The sequence below is a fragment of the Ostrea edulis genome, chromosome 3, assembly GCF_947568905.1.
Source record: "Ostrea edulis chromosome 3, xbOstEdul1.1, whole genome shotgun sequence".
Classification (NCBI taxonomy): Eukaryota; Metazoa; Mollusca; class Bivalvia; order Ostreida; family Ostreidae; genus Ostrea; species Ostrea edulis.
This window is the reverse complement of record NC_079166.1, coordinates 50,526,238-50,546,092: the sequence shown is the minus strand read 5'-3', so window position 1 is coordinate 50,546,092 and position 19,855 is coordinate 50,526,238. Positions and strand designations below refer to the sequence as shown.

Genomic DNA, 19,855 nt, shown 5'->3' with positions numbered 1-19,855 from the left:
AACTTTAACACCGGGACTAATAGCAACATGGAATCTTCAGAAATGGCAAGAGGATGACAGGACCTACAAACTAGTGTCAAGGTCAAGTGACTCCAGTGACCTTGACATCTGACCTTATAGCATAAAATTGATACTACTTCAGACCCAGGTCAGATAGAGATATGGGATCTTCAGTAATGTTGTTAGAATAATGAGATCTACAAATCAGTATTAAGGTCAAGTGACTGCATTGACCTTGACCTCTGACCTTGAACATACAATCTCATATACTTTAGAACTGGAATTGATAGAGACATGGAACCTTCAGAAATGATAATATCCACAAACTAGTATCAAGGTCAAGTGGCTCCAGTTACCTTGACCTCTGACCTTAGAACATAAAATTGGTATTACTTAAAAACCTGGTCTGATTGTGATATGGGATCTTCAGAAATGATGAAAGAATGATATTATCTACAAATCAATGTCAAGTGACTCCAGTGACCTTGACCTCTGATCTTCAACATACAAACTCAAATAATTTTAGAACTGGAATTGATAGAGAGATTGAATCTTAAGAAATGATAAATGGATGATAAGATCTACAAACTAGTATCAAGGTCAAGTGATTCCAGTGACCAAACTTGGGCAAAAGCTTCCTTGGGTGAAGGGCTTTCAAGTTTGTTCAAATGAAGGGCCATGTCCCTTTCAAAGGGGAGATAATCGCAAAAATAAGGTGGGGTCATTTAAAAATCTTCTCAAGAACCACTGGGCCAGAAAAGCTAAAATTTACATGAAAGCTTTCTGACATAGTGCAGATTCAAGTTTGTTAAAATCATGCCCCCGGGGGGTTGGTTGGGGTGGGGCCACAATAGGGATCAAAGTTTTACATGTGAATATATAGGAAAAATCTTTTAAAATCTTCTTCTCAAGAACCACTGAGTCAGAAAAGCTGAATTTACATGAAAGCTTTCTAACATAGTGCAGATTCAAGTTTGTTCAAATCATGGCCCCCGGGGGCAGGATGGGGCCACAAGGGGGATCAAAGTTTTACATAGAAATATATAGGGAAAATCTTTAAAAATCTTCTCAGAAACTACTGGGCCAGGAAAGTTGAAATTTACTTAAAAGTTTCCTGACATAGTGCAGATTCAAGTTTATTAAAACCATGGCCCCTGGGTGTAAGATGAGGTGATAATAGGGGATCAAAGTTTTACATACAAATATATATGGAAAATCATTAAAAAAAATTTCTTCTGAAAAATCACTGGGACAGAAAAGTTTACATTCACATAAAAGCTTCCTGACATAGTACAGATTCAATTTTGAAAAAATCATGGCCCCCGGGAGTAGGTTGGGGCCCCAATAGGGATCAAAGTTTTACATGCGAATATATAGGAAAAATCTTTAGATATGAGCCGAGGTGAGCGATATGGCCCATGGGCCTCTTGTTTGGGGTTCATGTAGATATGAGTACTAGAATCAGCAGACTTTGTCAATTTGTGCATCTGTATAGAAATGTAAATTGTAGCTGAAAATCTGGTCATTAAAACTTTTGAAATGGTAAGTTGTTTGGGTTTTTTTTAAAACAATGCGTTAAGGGAGGTAATCCCTACATATGTTAAAGAGTAATACATTTAATAATCTTTCAATAAACATTACATCAAAATGCACTTTTTTAATGAAATGTTGCAACATAACAATTGATATGAATACTTATTTTGTTTCTAACATTAATGATATAAATGCAGTATTGTACTACAAAACTTGCAAAGACTTCTCATGCACATCACAGAACAGATAGAGGAATTTTCTCATGGGAATAATAATCTAAGCTGATAATGTTTCATGTCTGTAAAATTAAAATTCTATCAGTCCCTTGGGAGTAAGCCATGGTGTTTCAGAGTTCAGCTGGAGAGTCAAAGATCATTTTGATAAGATCTAAATTACATATGTCCAGTTAAAGATTAATTAATGAGTATAATCTTTGTGCAACTCAAAATAAGTAATTCGTACCATATGAAGGAAATTATTTAAACATATGTGATAGAATGAAGATATGTTTTGGAATATTTCTGTAGTTATTTGAACAATTCAAGAAACATATTAACATGTCATTGCAATGTGCAATAGAAACATTACAAGGAATAATCTTGATTTCACCTCAGACCAAATGCAAGATATTGGTACTGCGTATGGCCAGTTTTTAAATCAAGGCAAGCTACTGACAAACAAGTTGATGGTATAGGGGTTTCAACAGTCTCGATTGAAGTCAGGATTTTGCAAATTCTATGGTCCTTATAACGATCTAGTTCGTCAATATAACCTATCATTGGGTCAAATCCTATGAGTTTCATACCGATTGTTAGGCCTTTCTTGGTACACTGATTTTGACTACGGATAACTCCGTTTACCTGATCAAGATATAGGGCTCATGGTGGGTGTGACCGGTCGACAGGGGATACTCGCTCCTCCTAGGCACCTGATCCCACCTCTGGTGTGTCCAGGGGTCCGTGTTTGCCCAACTATCTATTTTGTAATGCTTATAGGAGTTATGAGATTGATCACTGTTCGTTATCTTCACCTTTCATTGGTGCAATCTTTGCACCAATGAAGGTTGACATGATTTTGTGTCATGTGCTTTTTTTATCTTTTTATAGTGAATAAATAGCTTATGGACGTATCATGTTCAGTGGCGGCGCACTTTATGTTTTTTCTCAAAATTGTTTGACCTTGAAAGGGAATATAAAGAAAAAATGTATTGACCTTGAAAACTACAGTACGTCATCTTTATCTTCACTTTTCTCTCACTGATATTTTAGAGCTAGATTCATTTGTTTGTCAGTTGATTGTGTTGATCTTGTATTTTAATCTCTTGCTCTTACAATAATCTCATTGTTTTATGTCATTCTCAGCAATGTTCATTTCGAATTCACAATGGTACGAATTACCAAATAACTTTTTTTACCGGAAGTACTCTAAATTATTATTTTCCCATCATTTTTAGTTCACAATCACGTTATTTTGTAATTTTCTCTTGCAAATTTTTCCTAATTTTTTAAAAATATATTTATTCTCATTCCAACCATATGATGCTACAAAACTCTTTACACCTTTATATCAGATATGCTGGTGATGAAACAGCCATGTAATAGTACACTTCCACACTTAAAGATTTAGTCTGTTAATGATGTAGATTATTTATTATGCCCCCCTACAAAGAAGAGGGGCATATTGCTTTGCACCTGTCAGTCAGTCGGTAGACCACATGTTCTCCGCTCAATATCTTGAGAACCAATCACATGATCATAATGATATTTCATATGTGGGTTGCTTATGAGTAGAAGAGGACCCCAATTGTTTTTCAGATCAAAATGTCATGGGTCAATCTACTCTGGACATAGGAAGACACTGTCCGCTCAATATCTTGAGAACCCATTGCCTGACAGACATCAAACTTGGTACACTAGTACATCCCAAGGAGTAAATGACCCCTATTGATTTTGAGGTCACATGGTCAAAGGTCAAGCACTGGACATAGGAATATACTGTCCACTCAAGATCTTGAGAACCCTTTGCTTGACAGACATCAATTTTGGTACACTGATACACTGGTATCTTCAGAAGATGACCCCTTTTGATTTTATGGTCAAGGGTCAAACTGGACATAGGAATATACTGTCTGTTCAATATCTTGAGAACCCTTTGCTTGACAGACATCAAACTTGGTACACTGGTACATTTTCAGGAGAAGACCCCTATTGATTTTGAGGTCACATGGTCAAAGGTCAAGGGTTAAACCGGACATAGTAATATATTGTCTACTATATTTTAAGAATTATTTGCTTGATTGACACCAAACTTGGTACACTGGAACAGCATAAGGAGTAGATGACCCCTATTGATTTTTAGGTCACTTGGTTAATCCACTCTGGACATAGGAAGATATTGTCTGCTCAATATTTGTAATTGGTGATACTACTATCAATTAAATGATGCATGTGTATGATCCTTTTCAATTTTGCACCATGGGGGCATATATGTTTTACAAACATTTCTTATATTTGGGTGGTGTTTTTTGTGATATTTGTTTATGTAATATACATGTACGAGGGCTGTTCGATATATGTAATGTGTATTGTACCACAGCGCGATAACGCCTTGCATGATTTCATGGATGATGATATTCTTGAATAGCTCTATTCAATACCTTTCCAATGGTATAAAAACGAGCCTTCACCTCCACTTAGTTTTAAACTTATAGTCATATCATTACAGCCAGTCATTGACCACTGTTGTAAAAATGGTTGGGAAACGGGTTGAGAATACTTAAGAAATTAGAGCTTATATAAAAGTTTGCACAAAACTCGGTCATTCGGTAATGCAGATTTTTACTGAATTGGGGGAAGTTTATGGGTCTGATAAGGTATCTTATAAGACAGTTTGTAAGTAGAGAACCAGCACACCACTGATACATTATATTCCTTAGGTAGTCATATAATTTTATGAAAAATTTCAGCGTGGTTCAAGGATGGCGCCCATAAAAATTTGTTGAATAAAGTCTAGAAATTCTGTTAAAAATGGGTATATTTGCCATACTGCATCCGCTTTCAATGCATATAATTACGCTCGAGCTGTTTCCTGCACAAAACTTGATATGGCTATCGATAGTATGATGTCTTATCAACGTATTGCCCAAGTTTTATTTCATAAATAAAAAGTTTGATTTCCAAGGATTGACAGGGCCAAATCACGCAATTTTGGCTTTAGTTCTTTCTGACTGGCACAGACTCCATCAAAGGTGCAGCAAAATCTGGCCGACCTGTGACTGTAACAGGCAAGGCAAATGTCTCAAAAGTCAGGGAAATGATTGAAAGTGATGGCAGATACACGATTCATGATTGCAGGGTGTCAAGTCGCTATTTATTCCTATATTTTCCTATAAACTTGAAGGTTCCTATATTTTCCCTATAAGTCATTAAAATCCCTATAAAGCCCTATATATCCCAAAAAAAATGTGACTGTCCTATTTTCAACAAGAGACCCATGGGCCACATCGCTTGCCTGAGTCACCTTGGCTCATATCAAAAGATTTTCCCTGTATATATATTCGCTTATAAAACTTTGATCCATATTGTGGCCCCAACCTACTCCCGGGGTCCATGATTTTTACAAACTTGAATCTCCACTATGTCAGGAAGCTTTTATGTAAATGTAAACTTTTCTGGCCCAGTGATTCCTCATCAGAAGATTTTTAATGATTTTCCCTATATATTTGTATGTAAAAACTATGATCCCCTACTGTGGCCCCATCTTACCCCCAAGGACCATGACTTTTGCAAACTTGAATCTGCACTATATCAGGAAGCTTTTGTGCAAATGTAAACTTCTTTGGCCTAAGAAGATTTTAAAAAGAAGTTCTATTTATTTGTATATAAAACTTTGATCCCCTTTTGAGGCCTCCTCATCTTAGCCCCAGGGGTCATGAGTTTAACAAACTTGAATCTGCACTATGTCAGGAAGCTTTTATGTAAATATCAAATTTTTAAAAAAAAATTCCTATACATTTATATGTAAAACTTTGATCCCCTATCGTGGCCCCATCCTACCCCCGGGGGCCATGATTTTAACAAACATGAATCTGCACTATGTAAGGAAGATATCGTGTAAATTTCAGCTCTTCTGGCCTAGTGGTTCTTGATAAGAAGATTTTTAAATTACCCCACCCTATTTTTGTGATTATCTCCCCTTTGAACAAACTTGAAAGTCCTTTGCCGAAGGATGCTTTTTGCCAAGTTTGGTTATGATTGGCCCAGTGGTTCTGGAGAAGAAGTCGAAAATGTTAAGTTTACAGACAGACGGATAGACGACAGACAACTAGTGATCAGAAAAGCTTACTTGAGCTTTCAGCTCAGGTGAGCTAAAAATGATTAGAAATATATATATATATGAATGTCTTAATCATTGATAAAGAAGTTATTTCAAACCTCTTCACATTATATTTGCATAATTGATACCATCTATCAAGTGTAGCCAGGGCAGCAAAATTTAAGCCATGCTTATTGATACAATCATATCTATGATACATTCAAATATGTCTTTTAGTTATTTTTGACAAAACAATACTAAGAGAATGGCTTTATAAGAAACTGAAATAATTATCTCGAAACTTCTTAAATTTACACTTTAGCACATTCTTATGAATAACATTTACTGAATCGGCAATCCATTTGATGATTGTCACTTTAAGTATGGCTTGCTTTTAAAATCAATGGACTGGGCAAATATGAACTAAATTATACCATGTCATCTAGATCATATTTTTCTCCAGTTCATTAATATCAGTTTCAAATAAGAAATTTCAAACCTCTCTATTTTATTTTAAATGTCCAATTTATCCACTTCAAACATGCTGATCAATGTCAGTCCTTCTGTCAGCTCAATATAACAAACTTGTGGTTAAACTGTCAACCTCAAAAATAAGAATGGAAATGTGGATTATGTCAAAGACCCAATGACCAAATAATAGGGGTGAAAACAACCATTACTAAGGTCACCCATGTGTCTTCAATGAATGATGGTGAATTTCTATTGGATGGAAAACTGTCCACATCTGAAAGGATTTTGTCTTTGTGTTTAATATTATTTCTTCTCCAGTAAGATACTATGCTTGCTAGATTTTTATGCAGAAACAATAAACTTTTATGCAAATTCTTTAATAAAAACCCGATTTATTCCTATAAATCTGCTGTAAAAATCCCTATATTTGCCCTATAAACTGCAAAAAAAAAAATTCCTATAATCCTATATTTTCTAAACCAAAAGTGGCTTGACACCCAGATATTGCCAAAGCTGTTGGCATATCGCTATATATGCACTTCATTTTGATAGTACGAAAGATTTCTGCCAGATGGATACCGCATATATTGACAGATGACCAGAAACGGGTATGAGTACAAACCGCTAAGCAATTGCTCAAAATGTTTCCCAAATTCAATCAAAGACAATTTGCAAAGATTGTTACTGGTTACGAAACATGGGTTCACTATTTGGAACCAGTAAGAAAAATTGAAAACAAAATATGGCTAACTAAACACAGTAGAAGACCTGTAGTTGCCAGAAGAACCATAAGCACAAAGAAGGTTCTTTATTGCGTATTTTTCTAATGTGATGGTATAGCCATACAAATTCTGGTGCCGAAGGTCAAAAGTGTTACAGGTCGGTATTACTGAGAAGTTATACTAAAAAAGCTCAAGAAATATTATCATAAACGACGCCCTGAGTCAGGATTTAGGCATGTTCATCTACTTCATGATAATGCTCCATCACATTCGTCTGAGCTTGTTAAGCAATTTTTGAAGTCGGAGAAGGTTACCGTCTTGCCACACCCACCATATTCTCCAGATCTAGCCCCATGCAACTTTTTCCTTTTCCAAAACTTAAAAAGTTCTTATCTGGTCGTCGTTACAAGTCCCGATGATTGGCTCAGCCATCAGTCAGTGCCTCAGAGGTCTACCTAAATCAGCAAACCACGACACATTTCAGATTGAAATTATGTATTTCAAACCACGGAGAATACTTCGAAGGGATGTAATGTTCAGTTCGCTATTTGAGTTGAATGCTTTTGAGAGTATCGTACAATACACATTACATATTGAACAGCCCTCGTCTGTCTCATGATAAAGATGGGTTGCGTCGAAAACTTAAGGTTTAAGTAACCAACATTGTCGTGGCCTTTTCAGTGCTTTTATATACATGTATATTATATATATATATATATATATATCTTCATCAGAGATTTGATTGGCATTATAATCCTTAGTTTTCAAAGAAAAAAGCATCAGAACTTGAAGATTTCCAGTCAGTGGATACAGAAATTTCTCTTAAAGGCGATGATGAACCAGCAGTGAAAAAGAGAAAAATGGAAAAGGAGGTAAATGTGACTGTCATTTTAGAGATATAAATGAAGTACTTAAACAGTATATATACCTGAAGCTCCAATGAAAGGTGAAGATAACAAACAAGTGATCAATCTCACAACTCCTATAAGCATTACAAAATAGAGTTTGGAAAACGCGGACCCCTGGATATACCAGAGGTGAGTGGGATCAGGTGCCCAAGGAGGAGCAAGCATCCTCTGTCGACTTGTCACACCTCCCATGAGCGCTATATCTTGATCAGGTAAACAGAGTAATCCATAGTTAAAATCAGTGTGCCAAGAACGGCCTAACAATCGGTATGAAACAAGTCAGACAGCATTTGACCCAATGATAGGTTGTATTGACAAACTAGATCATTATAACAACCATTGAATTTGTGAAATGCTGACTTTTAAACAAGACTGTTGAAACCCCTGCACCATCAACTTGTTTGTCAGTAGCCTGCCTTGATTTAAAAACTGACCAATTGACCATACGCAGAACAAGCCCTTGCATATTGAATAAGTTGAGATATATAAACACCAAATGCAGGTGATAATGAAATATTGCTACATGAATATGGGAAGTTGTGATGAAGAAGCTGAAATCATCCTGTTTGTCATAAAGTTGAGAACTTAGTTTGCCGTTAATATCTATATCCAATAAAACAGGGTTTGACACTACTTAAGGCACGTCCGACCGACCGAGTCTACTAAATGATAGGTCCGGTTGGGTAAAATGTCGATTTACTAGTCCGACTGGTCGTATTAAAAAAATTAACAAGACACTTTACTTTAAGGCAGTGACCACGAAATGTTGAAATGTTTTACAGGACATTCGGTCTGGTAAACACAGGAACATTACCGGACCGAATCACATTTTACCAGACCAATAAAAAGTAGTATTATTTTTATATTAAAACATGAAAGACTGAGAGCCTCTTGGTCATTGGATTTTCGTTTTAAAGGTTTACTGTGGACTGCATTACTGTTCCATTTTAATTGGAACATATTGCCGTTTTTGTATGGGTTTTTTTTATAAATGGAACTGGAAGTCGAAACGTAGCAGCGATTTTTTTCTCTACCCACTGGTACCGGTACCCATTCAATTGGGAAAAATAGCGTCAAAATCGAACAAATTGGGAATTTTCTACCAATGTATAGGCAAATGATTTCAGCTAAAAGAAAAGAAAAAATACAACAAAACAAGAAGTATTCATCTCTTTACAATTTTTTTACGGTAATATTTGTTGTTGTGAAACATAAGGAATCATCGTACAAAACACACTGCCATGATCTGTACTTTCGATTTAATATCGGAAGGGAACATTTTAGTTAACTCGTACAACGTTTCAGACTAAGAAAATTACGATTTCAGTGATCTATTTTTCAACAAGTGAATTGGGAACTTTTAGTCTCAAAATTGGGGAAAATCAACGGTTTTTGGCATTGGAAATGGTACCGTTTATCGGTATCAGTTATATAAGGGGGAAAATGCTGCGTAGTTTTCGAAACCGTTGCTGGAAAGTCACCGGACATTCAGACCGAAAATATAACGAAGTTTACCAGACCGAGAGTCAAATTACTGGACATGTCCGTCGGTCCGACGACATTTCACTTTCACTGTTAAGGTAAATCCATACTCGCAGTTTTATCTGATACAAGTTTTAAAAGTGTATTTATTTCCATTCATTAGAGTTAAAACTAACAAATTATCAAATAAAATACATAGGTCATCACACTTTTTAAGATGCGAGATATACATAAACAGAATCATCTATAACCGTCAGAAAATTGCAATTTTTCTTAAACAACGTTATCAAAATTTCATGCAAACTGGTTATGACGATATAATTACATTCATACCAATTTCATGAAACTGTATCTTCACAAAAATATACAAAATGCCTGTAAAAATAAAGGAAATATATCAAATAATAGACGTGATAAAGAAATCAATAAAAACAGGGTTATTGCCCTTTGATTCAATATTTTAAAAAATGTATCATTGACTATTCATCTATAACTTAGATTTTTGAAAAATTTTATTAACAAGATTTTTTACAATAGCTATCAGAAAAGACTCTAGCAAAATTTATGTTTCTATCATGCATAAATCAAAATAAATCATTGATTTTGCAAAATATGATGACATCACAGGAGGGTGGAATCACTTTAAACCAGAAGATATTTTCTTAATTAGAAAATTTTGAGATTGGTGACATAATCTCCATATTTAGTTCTGATAAATAAGTCGCAATCGGAAGTGATGTTTTACGACATCTACTCGATGTTAATGTTGTGTAAAGTTATGTTTCGGATAAATAGATATAAACTGAATTCATTTTCATTTTTTTTTAAAAACCAGTTTAATTGAATTAAATATTCATAAGAAAGTGTTTATCAAATTAATAAATTACAGGTAACTCTCGAATTATCGCCACTCAATTCATCGCCATTTTCGTTATAACGCCGCATTTTCCTAGGAACATTTTTCCTGTTACTTAAAACTCTCGTTAAAACGCCAAATTCGCTATCGCCATTTGCCACAGTGTTTTCATTACAAAAGTATATTTCACCGTGTTAATTATCTCGATAAACCGCCATAGGTGCACGTGGTCAGTGAAGCAGTAAATTGGTCATTTAATTTATCGATCTCCGGCGTACACCTGGACAGAAGGATCCCAGTAATTGCTGTATTGAATAAACAAGAAAATTACTGGAGATGAACTGTAGTCAAGTTGTTTATACATCTTAGAAACACATTTCAATTTAGCTATGGTTTCGCCACGAAAGAGGGTCCTGTTAAATTTCGATGAAAAAAAGCAAATCATTACGTACCAAGAACATCATCCAAAATGTACCCATCAGGATGTTGCAAATCATTGTTTATGTGGTTTATGCAAGTAAGGACAAAAGATAACTCTTACATATAAAAGAACGGTAACTCTATTTCTTCAAGATGGCGGTAATTCAATTCATCGCCAAATTCGTTATAATGCCATAATTTCATAAGAACAAAAGGTGGCGGTTTATCGAGAGTTGACTGTATGTCGTAAACAGCTATTTTTCGTTGTTGAAATATGTGCGGGAATGTCTCAATATTCAAATACAACTTCTCGTCCTCAAGGAAAGATGTCCCAAGAGGAAAAAAAGGAAAAGGTTGGGACGAAACAAAGTAGGGCTTATGAAATGAAGTAGAAATAATATTTTAAAAAAGGTTGAAGTCATTTTATTCTAAAGGGACAAAATTTCTGTGATGTGTAGAATTTAAAGAAACAGAAAATGTGTTTGATAATAAAAGTATCAATTTGAATGATGAGATTAAATATTTGTTTGAGACAATTAAATATGTTTCAGTTCAAACTTAACATTTGTAATTTGAATTAAGTATTTAGATATATATGGACAATTTATCGGGTTTTTTTTTCTTCTGGAAAGTTGGTCAGGGCTAGTGGATGTAAGGTCAGGTCTAGTAAAAATCATTTGAAGTAGCCCGACTGGTCTAGTGCTAAAAAAAGTAAATGTCAAACCCTGAATAAGATATATTTATTTCCAATAAAATAATCCCGTGGGGATCTTGTTTAGAATAGGTCCTCAGCACCCCTTGCTTGTCGTAAGAGGCAACTAAATGGGGTGGTCCTTCGGATGAGACCGCAAAAACCGAGGTCCCGTGTCACAGCAGATGTGGCATGATAAAGATTCCTCCCTGCTTAAAGGCCATAAGCGCCAAGCATAGGCCTAAATTTTGCAGCCCTTGACACTAAGGCACGTCCGACTGACCGACCGAGTCTACTAAATGATAGTCCGGTCGGGTAAAATGTTGATTTACCAGTCCGACTGGTCTTGTTAAAAATAAACAAGAAACTTTACTTTAAACCGTAAGATATCTTATTCTTAACTAAAAGAAAATAACTCTTAGTGTAAAGAGTTTGCAAGCAATCTTGAACCTTATGATGGAATAATCTCTATTTTTAGTTCTAATAAATAAGTCACGGTCGGAAGTGATGTTTTACGACATCTACTCAATGTTAATTTTAAACAGTTTATTTGAATTGACTATAATAAAGTGTTTACCAAGTTGATAAATTACGTCGTAAACAGCTATTTATCGGTGTTGACATATGTGCGGGAATGTCTTTATATTTAAATACGACTTCTCGTCCTCAAAGAAAGGAGAAAAAAGAAAAGGTTAGGAAGAAACAAAGCAGGTCTTATGAAATAGAAATTAAATAAAAAGCCGGTTGAGGTCATTTTGTACTAAATAGACTAAAGAATATCCGTGCCGGGTAGAATTTAAAGAAACAGAAAACGTGTTTGAAAATCAAATTGAATGACGATCGAGGTTTAAGATATTTTTGAGACAATTAAATACGTTTTGGTTCAAACGTAACGTTTGTCATTTAGATGAAGTATTTGAATATGGAGAAACTATCAGGGGTTCTTTTCTGGAAAGTTGGTCAGGGCTAGTGGATATAAAGTCAGGTCTAGTAAAAATCATTTGAAGTAGCCCAACTGGTTTATTGCTCAAAAGAGTAAATGTCAAACCCTTTGACATCTCCATATGAGTGACATATTCTCGAGAGGGACGTTATAAACAATATTCAATCAATCAATCAATCCAATAAAATATCTAAGTAAGGTGGACGACTCTGGTATCTTTGATTTTGAGTTCACAGAAATATATCAAATCAACATACCAAGGAAAATTGTTACATGTATTCTTAACAGATTTATAGTGTTTGAAGATATTGATATTTATTTCCCCTCTTTGAAGATAATCTGATATGTATTGTGCCACAGCATATGCAAGAAGTTGTGTAAATGAAATGTGGATTCTCTAAATATTTCAAAGAACTCTTTAAGTATATTTGTAACTTTTCCAAAAGCAACAACATCAAAAAACATATAACTTTTCAACACTTTACACCACCATTCATCACAATAGATTAAAGACTAAGGTTTTTTACTCTTCATATTTTGTGATCATCCAAAAATTTACCTTTTAAACACCACTCTAATTTCATGCACAAGTACCCTGAAATTGATATGAAAAAGATGCTGGAGTTCCTCTTTGAAAATATCTAATGTAGTCTTTAGAGATCAGGTTCTCCAAGAGTCTGTTGGAATTTCCATGGCCATGAATTGTGCTCCTTTATTTGCTGACCTTTTTTATACGCCCATCATTAGACGGGACATATTATGTTATGGCGCTGTCTGTCTGTCTGGCCGGCAGGCCGTCCAGGATAGTGTTTTCTGGACTTTTTTTCGTAATGGATGCATGTACAACTTTGAAATTTGGTCACAATATCTCCCTCAAGAATTGTAAGAGTGAGTTTGCATTTCAGCTGGATTGGTCCATACTTGACCTACTTTAGGTCAAACAGTTTTCCGGACTTTTTTCGTTACAGATACAGATATTGCCCTGAAATTTACACATAAGCTTCCTTTCAGAGGAATACAAGTTCAGTTTGTATTTCAGCTGGATTGGTCTGTCCATGACCTACATTAGAACTAAAAGTAGGTCAAATAATTTTCCGAGCTTTTTTTTCATCATGGATACAGATATTGCACTGAAATTTAGTCAAAGGCTTAAAGCTGACATGAATTAATAAATACATACACCTTCCTCATCTTATCCACCATATTTCTCTTAGGTAGCCTAATTTACTCTACCCGTATATACCCCAAATGTGATTGTCACACCTGAGTGATTTTTGTAGGTGGACTCGACCAGTGCACATCTCCGATAGTAATATATAGGGAATGCGAAACAAAAAAAATCACATTTTAAAACATGCTTTGCTCAAAATTACAAAATATTTATTGTATACCAATGCAACATTCCAAAAGTTTAGATAATTTAGAGAGAGAAAATGCAAAAAAAAAAGCTTTTCTTGCATACTTGCATGCAAGTATTTGCAGTTTCTTGTGAAATAAATGCGGAGAAATCATTTGCCAACTACATGTACATACTGATAGAATGGAATAAGCAAAGAGCATAAAATATATTATTTATATCAATTGTTGCAAAATACAGGTCCATGCAATATGCATAATATGTAATGCACATGTCATATTCGCAACAACAAAAAACCGTATCAAATACAGACGTTTATTCAACATGTATCGGAGATGTGCACTTACCGAAAATATTAGATTCTCTTTATTCTGATAAATCCACGAAACAAAATGATAAACTCCATTTGTATCTCGTTAGAACTTTACAACACGTTGTCGTTCCATTATACAGACTGCGACACACTTCACCCGTGCCAAACAGGGTGTCTTCAATCAGGGGAGATGTCAGAATCGAAAAAAAAATTCCTGTATTGAATGCTTGTCTGGTCGAGATTTTGCAGTTTATAGAAATCGGGAATCTAATCATATACATTGAGCATCTAGTTGGATATTGCGTGCTCAATTCAAAATTTATCGATGATCATATACAAACTTGGATATACAAATAAGGGAATAATGATCGAAAATATACAACTGTTTGAAAATGTGGGTATTACATTTGCAATCCATAATAAACAGTTGATTACACAAAGACACATATAAAAGGAAATGTATAAACGAAAATATAGTTTTATTGTCTCTTTGGGAACCACATAATTATTTACGGTCTCTGTATGTCCATATTCATTGATTGAACAGGAGAGAGACTCTCCTATTTCGATGTACAATATATCATTTCACAGAAGGAAAGAAAATTGATCACTGATATAATGGTAAGCTTACAAGCATTAAAAAATTCCAGCTATTTAAAAATTTGTGATTGACAATATATTGACAACTTACAGGAGTTGATGCTTATAATTGAATTCATTACAAATTAAAAAAAAAATATTAGTTTAAACTGTACATGCAGAAAATACTGACTTTGTATGTTAGAATAACGGAAAAAAGTAAATTGTCAAAAGAGTGGGGAGCCCAGCCTCCCTGCCCACCCCAACTCCCTGTATACGTGCCTGAAACAACATATCAATTTGTGTTGAAAGAAAGGTGTATATCTGCATTTCATTAAATTCGAAAGGAGCTCAAATTTATCTGTTCCCCTATTAATTATTTTGCATGCAAGATTCAATCCCATATTAAGAACCATGCTTTCAGTCAGAGCAGAAATGAATTCATTTTGAAGTACACCTAGTTTGAATGCAAATGTGGGGTTCCTTCTTTTAATTTCATCAGACTCATTAGAACCACCTCCCCCAAACTATGCAGCGTTGTTTTTATTGATATCTAAATCGGCATATGAATCCGGATATAAATTATATAATGTTTTTTCGTGATTATATAGATATCGATACTAGAAAATGTTTATACTCTTGCCTTTTGCATATCCTACTAATGCATTACAATAGATTGACACTGTATCATATCAAATAAAACCTCAACACGAATTTTACTGATTTATGAATACTAACATCTTATCGATTTTGGGGTCCAAAGGTCAAGTGCACTGGACATCGAAGTAGCAATATGGTTTCCGGGCTCTAAAGCGTTATGCTTACCACCTACTGTCACCATATCATACATATGGACTACCCATGGGATGAAGATGTTCCCTATCGATTTTGGGGTCAAAGGTCAAGTGCACTGGACATCGAAGTAGCAATATGGTTCGGTTTGTCATGCCATTTGTTTTTTACACTCAGAAAAGAGGTAGTTTATACCTATTACCAACACCCTTTGGGAGATTGGGGTAAGCGGGGGGTATTCTTAGTGAGCATTGCTCACAGTACCTCTTGTTTTATAAGCCACCGACATTGCAGCCTCATTCTTCTATTCATTCCTTATAGGAAGGTGAACAAATTATCAAAGGATTTCTGGAAAGAGTGCAGAGAATGGCAACCTCGGAAATAACTGACCAAGATACTGTTTGCCAAATGAAAACACTGAAGCAGCAAGTCCTGGATGAAAATAATGCATTTATAAGAGATGTCGTAGCGAAAAGAATTTAAGAACATAAAAGTAGCTAGTTTTCCATTTGAATGTTAATGATGGACAAGCTCCTCAATGTTGGATCTAATGCTCATGTCTACAATTATCATTTTCATTCATATTTCATGTATATGTATTATAATTATTGAAAGCATTGATAATGAAATTGCTTTAAATTGTTACATCTGAATACTGGACAGTGTCAAGATGTTACAAAGAGTCTTAATGTAAATTTGAAATCAAAACTGTATTGACCATTTAAAGAGCAAGATCTAAAGTTCAATGTCTTACAAAAACTAAATTCACATTGTTTGCATCAAGACCTACCTCCAAACTAATTTTGAGGAATGTTAATCAATCATCAAGTAAAACTGCTAGTAACACTCTACATACCTTTGATATATTCCAGATATTTGATTTGATTTTGGTCCATCGATTTTTCACCAAGTTATTGGCACTAGATAGCTCAGTGAGCTTTTCTGATCAAAATTTGTTTGTCTGTGAACTTTTCACATTTTCATCGTTTTCCCCAGAACTATTGGGCCAATTTCAACCAAACTTGCCACAAAGTATCCTTGGATGAAGGGCTTTCAAGTTGTTCAAATGAAGGGTCATGTGCCCTTCAAAGGGAAGATGATCACAAAAATGTAAAAATAGGGTAGGGTCATTCAAAAATCATCTTCTCAAGAACCATTGGGCCAGAGGAGCTGAAATTTACATGACAGCTTCCTGACATAGTACAGATTCAAATTTGCTCAAATCGTGGCCCAAGGGGGTACCGGTAAGTTGAGGCCACAATAGTGGATCAAAGTTTTACATACAAATATATAGGGAAAATCATCAAAAATCTTCTGAAGAATCACTGGGCCAGTAAAGTTTACATTTACATGAAAGTTTCCTGACATAGTGCATATTCAAGTTTGTTGAAATCATGGCCCCCAGGGATAGGATGGGGCCATAATAGGGGATCAAAGTTTTACACGGGAATAAATAGGGAAAATCTTCTCAAGAACCATTGGGCCAGAAAGCTGAGATTTACACGAAAGCTTCCTGACATAGTACGGATTCAAGTTTGTTAAAATCATGACCCTCAGGGATAGGTTGGGGCCACAATAGTGGATCAAAGTTTTACATGCCAATATATATGTAAAATCATTGAAAATCTTTTTAAGAACCACTGTGTCAGGACATAACAAGGGATCAAAGTTTTACATGCAAATATATATAGGGAAAATCTTCTTGCCAAGAACAATTGGACAAAGAACTTTAGATTTACATGAAAGCTTCCTGACATAGTGCAGATTCAAGTTTGTAAAAATCATGCCCCCCCCCCCCCCCCCCCCCCCCCCCCGATGGGTTAGGTTTGGCCCACAATTAGGATCTAAGTTTTACATTCAAACATATAAGAAAAATCTTTAGATATGGTCCAAGATAACTCAGGTGAGCGATGTGGTCCATGGGCCTCTTGGTTATGATTGCAGATATGCATTCGATATTTGGTACATTGTTTTACCATAACAAGATAAGAGATCAAGTTCGAATTTGGATTTTGGTCCGTTGATTTTTCACTAAGTTATGGCCCTTGGACTTAATAGGAATTATCATTTTCCACACTTTTTATATGCCTGTCATTATATATTAAGTTATGTTATGGTGCTGGCTGGTTGGCCGTCCAAGGTCATGTTTTCCGGACTTTTTCCCGTAACAGATGCTTGTACGACTTTGCAATTTGGTCACAATTTTTACCTCAATAGTTTGCATTTCAGTTGGATAAATCCGTCCTTGACCTACTTTAGGACTATAAATAGTTCAAACAGTTTTCCAGACTTTTTTCCGTTACAGATACAGATATTGCCCTGAAATTTACACATAATCTTCCTCTCAGGAATACAAGTTCAGTTTGTATTTAAGCTAGATTGGTCTAAAGGACTAAAAGTAGGTCAAAGAATTTTCCGGGCTTTTTTCATTACGGATACAGATATTGCCTTGGTATTTAGTCAAAGGCTTCCTCTCGTAGGAATATAAGTGCAATTAGCATTACAGCTGAATTGGTGCACTATGACCTATTTAAGGGTAGAAGTAGGTCAAAGTTTTCGAGATATTATTTTTTTTGGTATTAATCTGAAAGTTTGTCACAACTTCCCTCTCAGAGAAATACATAATCAGTTCACATTTCAACTTGATTGGTGCACCATACGAACGGTCCTACTAAACAGAGTACGCTGGTAAAATATCATAATCTAATGCAATTTAACTGCTGTTTGTAGGTGTTTTTACTTTACTTTAACCTTATAAATATATATCTGGAATATATTGTGTTTGTTTTCATTATATTTAGAAAATATTTTGAATTACAGTTTATCGTTTGATCCCAATCAAATTTAACTACATATTTACATAAAGTACCAGCGCATTACATTTAATTTTCCAAGATTATGCCTTTATCTTATTTTTAAAGTATTAAGTCTTTTTTAGTCAACTGTTCAGTGAATTCCATGAAAATAAATCATTCAGTGGTATTTATATAAATTAGATTTACATAAAAATGAAATGATTACATCTATGAAGATGAGTTCTTTGATGATCGCCGCTGTTGTTTTCAATCAACGCTGGATGTGGGTGGGTTGTTTTTTTTTAAGGCCAGCAATTATTCAATCTCCTTCGCATCATACTTACCTGTTGGAGTTTACAATAGCTTATAATTCCCGGAATTCGTTACCACTGCCGAGTCAAATTTTATACACTCCACAAACACTTTAGCGCATGCTCATCTTCATTCTCGGCGGCATATTAGAAGTTGTTACCGATTTCGAGAAGTATAAAATCTTTCGCGGCAGTGTCTTCATGTTTTTTACTCATGGGTAAAGATAAAGAAAAACATATGTCTAAGAGTTCTAAAGAATCGGGGGAGGCAATTTCGCCCCAGAAAGAGGCAAATGTAATCGGAGTTCCTGGTGAGGAACAACTACCTCGTGGTTCTGGTAAGAACCACACTACAAAGATTCCTGGTAAGGATTCACGTAACGAAAATGCCACGTCGTCTAACAGACAGTTAATTCCTCTTGTACCAGATTTTTCGAAGCCAGTTAACTCCCGACATTATTCCTGAGGTAAATTCTTCAGCGTTTTTGTCTCGACGTGAAGTCGATGCGATGTTTGATACGAGATTTTCAGCCTTTGAAAATAAAATAATCAATCTTCTTTCTGTCAATAACAAAGATACTTCGGCAAATAGTAACGCCGAATTTAACGAGCCCCCACTAAATGTATTGGCTGATGACGACGATGCTTGCAGTTACTTGGACACTCCGTCTCCAGACAAACACCGCTCTTGGCAGAGTGAGCGTATTTGCACAAGTTCTATGAGGATACAGTTGATGCACCTCTACATGGTAATGTTGCGGAAGAAGATGAGGAATTTGTGTCAATTCCAAAATCTTGGGACAATATGATTAACAATGTACAAAATATTCTTGGCATTGAAGTTAAAGAGCCCCAAGAGACAGCTAGGAAATCCTTTTTATCTCAGTCTTTCTCTGATCTGCCATCAAGTAAGAAACATAGTAATGGACCTAGTTTACCAGCAGATGGCATTATAGTTAATGCTTGGAAAGAAACAGAAAAACCATTGCCAAAAATTGTTTCCTTCAAAACTCGTCACAGATATATCAGTATAGATGGCCAGATGAAGACTTTGATAAGATAGGAAAAAGTCCAGATATAGACACATCAGTCAGTACTTGCATTAGTACAAATAAAGGGCTGAAAAGTGATCATGGTCCCAGAGAGCTTTTCTCGTCTGAACGCAAGGCAAATACAGCCTTGGCACCCATCGACCAAAGCTTAAGGTTTCAACAGAGAGCTGTGTCTCGTGCATCTCTGATTCTATCAGCCTTGTCTAAAGGATTAAAAGGAGAATCTGAAATTTCAGGTGAAGTTTTTTCTCGGTTATTGGGAGGCTAAGCTAACGCTATTGTAGATATTGGTGACTTGTCAGTCAGAGCTTCAGCA

At 35.3% G+C, this 19,855-nt stretch overlaps 1 protein-coding gene across 1 annotated transcript in view; it reads left to right on the top strand.

Moving 5' to 3' along the window:
• LOC130052609 (DNA mismatch repair protein Msh2-like) overlaps positions 1-18,153 on the top strand; it is a 43,938-nt gene extending 25,785 nt beyond the window's left edge. The window contains exons 3-4 of the mRNA XM_056158097.1: positions 7,802-7,912; positions 15,703-18,153. Of these exons, the coding sequence (XP_056014072.1) occupies positions 7,802-7,912; positions 15,703-15,864 (273 nt within the window). The 3' untranslated portion in view covers positions 15,865-18,153. The remainder of the gene's footprint in view (positions 1-7,801; positions 7,913-15,702) is intronic.
• The last annotated feature ends 1,702 nt before the right edge of the window (positions 18,154-19,855 follow it).